General features: G+C 36.4%; 1 protein-coding gene across 1 annotated transcript; it reads left to right on the top strand.

The window, feature by feature from the left end:
* The first annotated feature begins 4608 nt into the window (after nt 1-4608).
* LOC120170213 lies at nt 4609-8011 on the top strand. Its single transcript, XM_039178192.1, has 5 exons — nt 4609-4710; nt 4845-5157; nt 6160-6254; nt 7292-7525; nt 7616-8011. The coding sequence occupies exons 1-5, from the start codon at nt 4609-4611 to the stop codon at nt 8009-8011; spliced, it is 1140 nt and encodes a 379-aa protein (XP_039034123.1).
* Nucleotides 8012-10300: the final 2289 nt, after the last annotated feature.

Here is a 10300-nt window from a genome sequence, read left to right as displayed (position 1 = left end):
AACCAAGCTACATAAGGAGTCCTTGACATTATTTGCAAGAGGAGAAGAGGTTGGCAAGTAGAGAAAGTGTGACGGATTAGAGATAATTTAGATTTATTTTTCTGTACTTTTCCTTTTCATGATTTTTTTTACAATTTCTTCTTATATTTTCTTACTTTCCAAACACTTTGGGAGCTTGAATTTTTCTGGGTCAACAATACAAGTAACAAGATCGTAGATACGAGAGGTCACAGGGATTGACTTTTGCAGCATTGCATCACCATCCTAGTAGTTGAGCTCGAAAGACATGTTTGTTATTATCCTGATCCTGCGGGATCACCGATCATTTCCTTTTAAATTGGATTTGTATATTTTTAGTTTTCAAACACTTAAAACTTCATTCAAATCAATTCTTTTTGAAATTAATTATTTGTGGCTTTATAACTTAATTCACATATGTTGTAGATCTTGGTAGTTATGACATATCACCAAGTGAACTTAGTTTATATGACAACGAGAGTTACGACGGTATATCAGAGAGATCTAGACACCTACGAATGTCTCGAAACTCAAGAAGTTAGTGGCAATTAGTACTATAAAGATATAGGGTTGGTGTGTCTATTTGAGTGATTCTTGAAAGGGAAAGCTCCTTGTGAACTGTTGAGACCATAAATGTGCCAAAGTAAGTGTGTTGATTAATTTAATCCCACGTGATCATAGGATTCATGAGTCTTGTCATTAGTATCAACATCCAGTCTTTAATATTAGATAGATACTTACCCATTAGATTTAGATACACAACACTATGGAGATTTGATTTATGTTCATGCATTTACTTTACATATATTACTTGCCATTATTGTATTAAAAATGTTTTTTTTTTACAATTACTATTGGGAATCAACAAACTCCAACTAAAAATATTGTCCAGTCTTTGTGGGTACAATATCCAATTTGTCTTTACACATCTACTTTATTTCTTGATTACGACGTGCATGCTTGCACATAATCGCATCATTACATTCACACAAGAGCGAGTAATTATCATTGTGATAAATCCCTGAGAAGGAAAAATTTAATGGTTTGAACTTCCTTTGGAAACTTACGTTTTAAAATGATAGGGTATTGATAACTCCATAAAAGGTTACTTTTAAGACATTTTTCAATTAAATTATTGTTTGTTTAAGGGTTCATATAGGTCATTTTAGATGTATGTAGCTGCATATAATTGCATTTGTAGCGGTTGTGTTATTTTATAAAGGTGGTTGTATGAGGAGGAAGGTGTGGTTTTTAGAGATATGCAGGAAATAACAAACAAAAAGGGCGAGCTGGGAAGGAATGTCGTGACATCACACGTTGCTCAATCAGATTGAAATGCCTTGGCATTTATGGCGCAGAAAAGGACAAAAATATATTTTCACAAGAAGACATCTGTCAAAGCACATGTTTGCTGCTTGTAACCACCTGAAGTGGTCCACTGCCACCTATAGAGATAAGCTTCATGCCCAGGGAATGACTCTAGGAGTATGATGGGTATTTTGAGTGCAAAATCCTAAGAACCCTGAGATATTTTTATTATTAAAAGACACATCATAACAGAGAGAAAAAGGATACGCACTCCAGCAGAAAAATCATCATCTTTTTCATCTTCTCCACTATTTCTCTTCTCTCCATTTTTAGTGGTGTTCCTCCATTACCGAGCTCTAAGGAGTGGTGAACTAGGCGTCCGAGAGGAGCTAGTAAGCTAAGGCGGTTCGTGGTGGCAGAGGAGAGCTCCAACAGTGCACGTCGAAGGCTTTTTTCCTCCTTCCCCTTTGTAGTTATTTCTGATTTGATTTGGGTTACAAGGAACGAATGAATTTTATGATTTATTTCATGGATTATTCTAACCCCACCATGAACTAGCTTTATTTGGTGGGATTTCACTATGGATGTTTAAGATTTTTCTTTAATGGATGGTTGTTCTTTTTCTATGATTTTATTTGTTTTGTTTATGGTGCTTAATGTCTTAAGGTTGTAGGAGATATGAGCCATTCCTTTGGAAATACATAGTGTTCAAGAGAAAATAAGTAGCTCATCTTTAGTATTCGAGAGAAACTAAGGCGATCAACATAAGAAATGGGTTTTAGATAGTAACTAACCCTAATCCACCTTTAAACACAAGGCTAGGATTTTAATCGAATAAAAGGAGTAGTTCTCGGTCGAGAGGGTAGATGTTGGTGCGAATACTTAATGGTATTGCCGTGACATATTTTGTTATACTGATGGGATCCCTGCACCTGCTAATGCCAATAGGTATTGCCATAGCATTCTCAACCTGTCGAGTCCCTTGACTAGAGATAGCATAGGGTACCTTTAATAAACTTTGTCGGGAAAGTAAAACATATAAGTGAGATCATCCTGAAAAGTTAGACTTAAGTTTCCCAAATGACTCCTATCATTTATTCCTGTAGTAGCTTATTGTGCGAGGATTGCCAAGTCATTATAGTTAAATCAAGTATTTACCTTTTTGTTTTGCCTTTATATTTTCACTTTTTTTCACTACACACAATTTACTTTGCCACGACATTTACATTCATTTTGCCTCGACATCACTATTTCCTACCACATCATACCATCATTCCATCCCCACCAATATCTATTTCCTTGACACGTCTTATTACTACATACCATTACTAACTATACTTAGATAGAGTAGTGTTTTGGTTTGGTTAAACTTTTTAATTTACACTAATCCCTATGGAGACGATACTCACTCATCACTTTATTACTTGAGTGATTGTGTATACTTGCACATTATTTCACGTATAATTTTATAGTACTCACAACACGCAACAAGTTTTTGACGCCGTTGTCAGGGATTTACAATGTGAAGTTAATTAGTTTTGCCAGAGCATTTTATTTTTGCTTCTTTATTTTTGTATTGTTTACTTTATATCTTATTTTATTCTTTTTTAGGTTTATTTGGTGTATGCCTAGAAGACATTTTGATGAGCCATTGGAACCAATAGAACCTGAGATTGAGAGACTTTTTAGGTAAAAGAGACATGCTCAACGTGCTCGAGAAAATATGTATCAAATTAAGAACCAGGACATTGCTCAAGATAACAGAAATAAGAATGTTGAGGCATTCTAAAATGTTGGACCTGCTGATAGGCCTCATGTTATTCGTGATCATCTGAATCCTATACTGGATGATTTGAATCCTGAAATTGTGGCACCGGAAATTTAAGCAGCCCATTTTGATCTTAAACCAGTAATGTTTAATATGTTGAATTCCATATGGAAGTTTGAGGGCATGCCAACTGAAGATGCTAGGCATCATATTCATAACTTTTTGGAGGTTTTTGATTCTTTCGGCCAACAAGGAAAACATAAGGATGTGCTGAAATTAAACCAATTTCCATACTATTTGTGTGATCGAGCGAGGGCTTGGTTGAGTGGTGTTCCATTCGGTTCGATGGAATCATGGGATGATCTTTGCAAAAGTTTCATATTGCGCTATAACCTTCCGAACATGAACACTCATCTAGGGAATGACATAACATCCTTTCTCCAGGGCGATGACAAATCTATGTATAAATGTTGGGATTATTACAAGAGTTTGCTTCGAAAGTGTTTAAATCATGGTTTTCAAGATTGGACTCAAGTGGTTATGTTTTATAATGGAGTCAATGTACCCACGAGGATGATGCTTGAAGCCTCAACAAATGGGACATTGCTGTATAAATCACCTACTGAGGCGTTTGCTATTTTGGATACAATTGCCAACAATGCCTATCAATTCCTTTCCTGAATGCTTAGAACTGGGAGAAAGGCACATGTGGCATTCGAGTTAGATACCAAGGAATCAGGGTCCGCTTAACTCTTAACTATCACTAATATGCTAAAACATTTACAGCGCTCGACTGAGGTAAATGAAGTGAAAGCAACTAGCTCGACATGTCTATTATTCCAAGGCAATCATAACGAGAGCGAACACCCAACTAATCATGAGTCAATAAAGTTTGTAGGTAATTTCAATAGAAATAATAACAATCTGTATTCTAACACTTATAATGCAGGATATCATCAACACCCTAACTTCTCATGGGTAATCAAGGAACCCATAATGCTAGTCAACCTAATCATCAACAGAATTACACTGAATCTCAAGGCTACTAAAATACTAACAAGGGAGCCTCATCTTCAGCAAGCATTAGTTCTTTGGAAGCTACGAACGTCAGCAAGGATGATTGTCAAGTGACACTAAAGTCACTAAATCAATTGAAAAAAGGTAATGCAACGTATTGAAACTTAGGAGTGGAACGAAGATTAATCAACAAGTCAAAGTTGGGGAACACAACATGATGATCTTACCCCCAATATTGAACAAGTTGAATTTGAATTACACGATGAAATTATTACTGAGAAGGATAAGGAGGAGGATTCTACTAGTGAGCTTGTCGAGGCACTAAATTCTAATGTCAAGGCAAAAGCAATTCTGACTCCCACAGTTAAGGAAGTTAAACCCTCACCACCCTTCCCGCAAAGACTGAAGAATAACAACAATGAAGTTTAATTCAAAAAGTTTGTGGATATTCTTGATCAGTCCATATTAACGTACCTTTCTTGGAAGCTATTGAACAAATGCCGACTTATGCCAAATTTCTTAAGGAAATTTGTTCTAAGAAAAGTAAAGTGGTGAAGTATGAGACAGTTGCAATGGCAAAAAATATTGCTTCTCATGGAGTAAGTTGTCACCAAAGAAAAATGATTCGGACAACTTCATTATTCACTGTTCTATATGAGTTAATTTCGTTGGAAAAACACTATGTGATCTTGGTTCAAGTGAGAATTTAATGCTGAAATCTATATTCTTGAAGCTTGGCATAGGAGATGAGAGACCCACCACTATGATTCTACAAGTTACCGATCGATCCCATGTTAGACCTGAAGGGAGAGTCGAGGATGTTATAGTGAGGGTGGATAAATTCATGTTTCCTGTCGACTTTCTTATCCTTGATTGTGAAGTTGATGACAAGGCACCAATAATTTTGGGTAGGCCTTTCCTAGCCACTGGTCGTATTCTTATTGATTGCGAAAAAGGTGAACTTACCCTGAGAGTGATCGACCAATGTGTGGCTGTCAATGGTTTTCGTACTCTCAAGTATGCTGTTAACCCTGAAGAATGCCAAGGCATTTTTAAAATGAATTCATTGATTGAAGAAGAAACCAAACAACTTTGCCAGAACAATTTTATTCAGCTAGCAGATAAGGAATGTTCAATTCATGATGAAAGCATGGAGGAGCATAACAAATTGCTAGCTGGGGTGGAATAATCCAACTTATTACTAGCTAGATCAGTTATGAACTTTGAACCCCTGAATTTTGATGAATTTATTCCTCCTAAGCCATTGTTATTGCGTGAACCTACCCTAGAGCTTAAACCTTTTCTAGGGTATCTTAAATATATTTATTTTGGTATTGATAATACTTTACCTATGATTATTTTCTCTAACCTTACTACTAACCAAGAGAAAAGTTTGTTAAGTGTTTTGTCACAGCATAAAAAAGCGATTGGTTGGACTATGGCTGATTTAAAAAGGATTAGTCACACGATTTTCATGCACAAGATCCTACTAGAAGAATGCCATGGAAACTCGATAGAACCACAACGAAGAATCAACCCTGTTATGAAGAAAGTGGTAATGAAAGAAATATTTAAATGACTTGATGCTGGAGTGATTTACCCTATAGCTAATAGCTCATGGGTGAGCCATGTCCAATGTGTGCCAAAGAAAGGTGGCACGACTGTAGTTACTAATGAGGATAATGAGCTATTTCCTACTCGCACTGTCATTGGATGGAAGATATGTATGGATTATTGTAAGTTCAACAAAGCTATAAAGAATGACCATTTTCTTCTACCATTTATTGATCAAATGTTGGATCGATTGGCAGGCAAATCATTATACTGTTTCTTATATGGATATTCTAAGTACAATCAAATGGTCATAGCACTAGAGGACCATGAGAATACTATATTTACTTATCCCTATGACACTTTTGCCTTCAGAATGATGCCTTTTGGACTTTGTAATACCCTGAAAACTTTTCAGAATTGCATGTAAGCCATCTTTTCTGATATGGTTGAGGACTTACTTGAGTTATTCATGGATGATTTATTTATTTCTGGAGGTGACTTCGAGCGATGCCTTGGTAATTTGGCAAAAGTTCTTAAGAGATGTGAGGAGGTTGATCTGGTTTTAAACTGGGAGAAATGTCACTTCATGGTGACTAAAGGCATTGTTTTAGGGCACAAGATATCTTACAAGGGCATTGACGTGGACAAGTGAAAACTGAAGAAATTAAAAAAATTGCCACTGCTTAACTCTGTCAAGGGCATAAAGAATTTTCTTGGACACACTGACTTTTATAGAAGATTTATCAAGGAATTGTTCAAAATCTCTAAGCCCTTATGCACTTTGCTTCAACACAACCAACCCATTGTGTTCGATGAGTTATGTCTAGGTACATTCACTGAGCTAAAGTAATGATTGATCTTAGCGCCCATTGTAGTTCCTCCTGAGTGGACATCACCATTTGTGTTAATGTGTGATGTAAACAATTATGACATAGGAACTATTTTGGGACAACGCCAAGGTAAAATTTTTCATGTCATATACTATGCTAGTTGTACCTTGAATGAGGCACAAATGAATAACACAACCACCAAGAAAGAATTACTTGTCGTAGTATTTGCATTTGATAAATTTAGACCATACCTAATAAGCACTAAAGTTATTCTTCAAATTGATCACTCAACTATAAAATACTTAGTGAACAAAAAGGATGCCAAGCCTAGACTAATTAGGTGGATCTTACTTTTGCAAGAATTTAATTTAGAGGTTGTAGATAGAAATGGTACTAAGAATCAAGTTGTTGATCATTTATCTAGGCTATTGAACAATTCTGAATGCCATGACATTGTAGATATTCAAGAGGAATTACCTGATGAGAAAATTTTATATGCCACGACAATTCTATAGTACACTAGCCTTGTTAATTTTCTTGTTAGTGGTATACTGTCTTTTGATTTGAATAGCCAGGGCAAGAAAAAAATTCAAGCATGATGCAAGGTTTTACTTTTGGGATGAGCCATATTTATTCAAACATTGTGATGACCAACTCATTAGACAATGTGTACCTGAAGAAGAACAACGAGACATTCTATATAATTATCATATGGCCCAAGTGAAGGCCATTTTGGAGGAGCAAGGATTGCTGCCAAGGTTTTGCATTCAGGCTTTATTTTCCAACTTTGTTCAAGGATGCTCAGGAATTTTACAAGTCTTGCGATCGTTTCCAACGCATTGGAAACATATCTAGGCGACATGAATTGTCACTACAAGGCATTTTGGAAATTGAGTTGTTTGACGTTTGGGGCATTGATTTCATGGGACCATTCCTATTTTTAGCTGGCAATCTATACATTTTGCTTGTTTTGGATTATATATCCAAGTGGGTGGAGGCTATTGTGACATCAAATAATGATTCTAAAACTGTACTTAAGTTTTTGTATAAACATATCTTCACTCTATTTGGAGTACCTCGAGCCATCATTAGCGATGAAGGAACCCACTTTGATAAAAAGTTGATTGCCAAGGCATTGAGAAGATATGGTGTCCATCACAATATTGCCACAACATACCTTCCACAGACAAATGGCCAAGTTGAAATATCCAACCACGAGATAAAGCAGATATTAGAGAAAATGATGAATCTGAGGCGGAATGATTGGTCACCAAAGTTAGATGAAGCACTCTGGCCATATATTACAACTTTTAAGACTCCTCTGGGTATGTCACCCTTCAAGTTGGTGTATAGGAAGGCCTACCACCTCCTCGTCGAGCTAGAACATAAATCGTATTGGGCCATTAAGAGGTTAAATTTTGATGATCAATTAGCTGGGGAGCAAAGATTGCTGGAATTCAATGAGAAGGAAGAGTTTAGGGCACAAGCTTATGAGAATGCCAGGATATACAAGTAAAAGAATAAAAAGTGGCATGACCAAAAGTTATGCCACAACATTTTCATGTTGGGCACCAAGTGTTACTTTACAATTCCAAACTTAAGCACTTATCTGGAAAGCTCAAATCTAGATGGTCAGATCTTTTTGAGGTGCATCATGTCTATCCCCATGGAGTTATTGATATAAAAAATGTCGACGATGGGATGATATTTAAGGTCAATGGTCAGTAGTTGAATGTTTACAATAGAGCTCCAATGCTGTGTGATAAGTCGGTGTTGTATCTACATGAAGTCTGAGTGTACCAGAACCACGAATAAAATTCAATGCCATGACATCGAATTCTGTTGATTGTGCATAAATAAAAAATTTATTTTTCTTTTATCTTTATCTTTATTTTTATTATTCATGGATAATGGCAGTTTTTTTTATTGTAGGGACCCACTAGTATCGAGGTTGTATGAATGAACGGTTATCAAGGAAGGAAAAAACAATAAAAAAATTTAAGGGGGAAAATATTTTGTTTTACTTTATTTCTTTATTTTATTTTATTTTATTTCCTTATTTTTATTTCTCTCCCTGCATTGTCCTTTCACATCTCATTAATTTTTACAATTTACTTTTTCTTTTTCCCACCTACCCATTTACCCCATCCACTCATTTCTTTTCAACTGTCCACTCACTCCATCTCTTCCATCATTTCTTTTAACTTTTCCTTTTCATCTTCTTCTTCTCTCATTTTCCTCCACAACCAACTCCATTTAAGCAAAACAAGCTCTTAACTTTTTATGATTTTTTCCTTCAAATCGCTATAAAAATGGTACGAACGAGAGCCGTGGAAGCTGAAACTATGATTCCTCAACAGCTTGTAGAAGATGTGGCAAATGAGCGATTTCAAATTTTCAAGAATCGTAAGCTTTTCTTTGAGTTGGGGTTCATTTTCACTGAGGAACAAGATGGTGGTTTTGGGCCAGACGCGATGGACATTGTTGAGCTATTGAATTGGCACAACTTTGCAAGGCACCCCAACCCCGTTAATGCTTCTTTATTGAAAGAGTTTTATGCTAATATTTCCCAACCAAATCAACATGTCATTTCCATTCGAGGTAAATATATTTGGTTTACACCCTCTGCCATTAATCACTATTTTCATTTACAGGGTGTTGAAGATCAACATACAAACTTTGAGAGAGATGCCAACAGTGCAACATATGACGGGATCCTTGAGGATTTATTTTTTCGAATACCGCTTGGAACGATCGATAGACCAGGCGTTACTCTGTTAATCAGGAATGCCTTCAATCGTGCACAAAGCTTTAGAACCATTTCATGAAGCATAAACTCATGTCAACTGCCCACAATACAACGGTAACCTTTCTACGCTTAATTCTTTTACACTCAATTTTGGTTACACGTCCTATTGATGTGGGTAGAATAATTGTTGAACAAGTGCATGAATGCTTGAGTAAGAAAGCTAGATCTTTAGTCTTTCCAAATCTTATTACCACACTCTGTCGAAGGAAAAATGTTTCTTAAAGTAGTTTTGATGAGGTATTTTATGGGGTCTCGGGCATAACAAGAGCATGGCTGCCAATTTTATTGGGTTTGGTTAACCCTAAATCTAAGGAAACTACAATATAAGCGTCTGAAGATGACAAACCATCTAATACCGAGGCAAGAATATTGCTCTCGACGAAACTCTCCAGCAGACAAAGACTCATTTGCATACTCTACATGGCAATTTAAAAATTTTTCTTTGGCTATATAAAGCACAGGGATGCTGTCGTAGATTCCATGTTTCAAGAAATGCTTACCCACATCGGACGAAATTTCCCAGGTTTCTCGGATGAAATTCTACCAGCATTTGATGCTAATGCATATCCTGAGCCCGATGATGTTGATCCTCCCATTGCTGAGCCAGTCCCCTACTCCAGAGTTTCCTATGGAACTATCCAAACCAACCCCAGTCCAGTTGTTGCACCTATACCTCCTTCCGCTCGTCGTACCAACCGTTGCACTAAGACATCAGTGGGGCATGTTAATATTGCTCACTATCATTCAAATTCTTTCAATTCCAACCCTGCACCCTCCGAAAGATAACAAGTCATGGAGCTCAAAGCACTTCCACCGTAACACCGGCACCACCATAAAAAAATTGAGGTACCTTACTTTGTACTCATTTTGCATTCCATAACATTGCATTTAGTTTCATTTCTTAATTTTTTTTATTAATCATTGAGGGCAATGTTTCTTTCAAGTTTGGGGGAGGTAGTGTTCTTTGTAGAACATATGCATTATAGTGTTAACATA

This window comes from Hibiscus syriacus, unplaced genomic scaffold (genome assembly GCF_006381635.1).
Source record: "Hibiscus syriacus cultivar Baekdansim isolate YM2019G1 unplaced genomic scaffold, ASM638163v2 tig00111774_pilon, whole genome shotgun sequence".
Taxonomy (NCBI): Eukaryota; Viridiplantae; Streptophyta; class Magnoliopsida; order Malvales; family Malvaceae; genus Hibiscus; species Hibiscus syriacus.
The sequence above is the reverse complement of the archived record's forward strand: the minus strand, read 5'-3'. Positions and strand labels throughout refer to the sequence as shown.

Bases quoted from the DNA above. Each gene is read 5' to 3' on its own strand.
- LOC120170213 (XM_039178192.1), top strand. From the start codon at position 4,609: ATGCCGACTTATGCCAAATTTCTTAAGGAAATTTGTTCTAAGAAAAGT. The intron at 4,711-4,844 runs GTAAGTTGTCAC...ATATTCTTGAAG, and splicing joins AAAATATTGCTTCTCATGGA to CTTGGCATAGGAGATGAGAG. The intron at 7,526-7,615 runs GTACTTAAGTTT...TTTGATAAAAAG, and splicing joins CAAATAATGATTCTAAAACT to TTGATTGCCAAGGCATTGAG.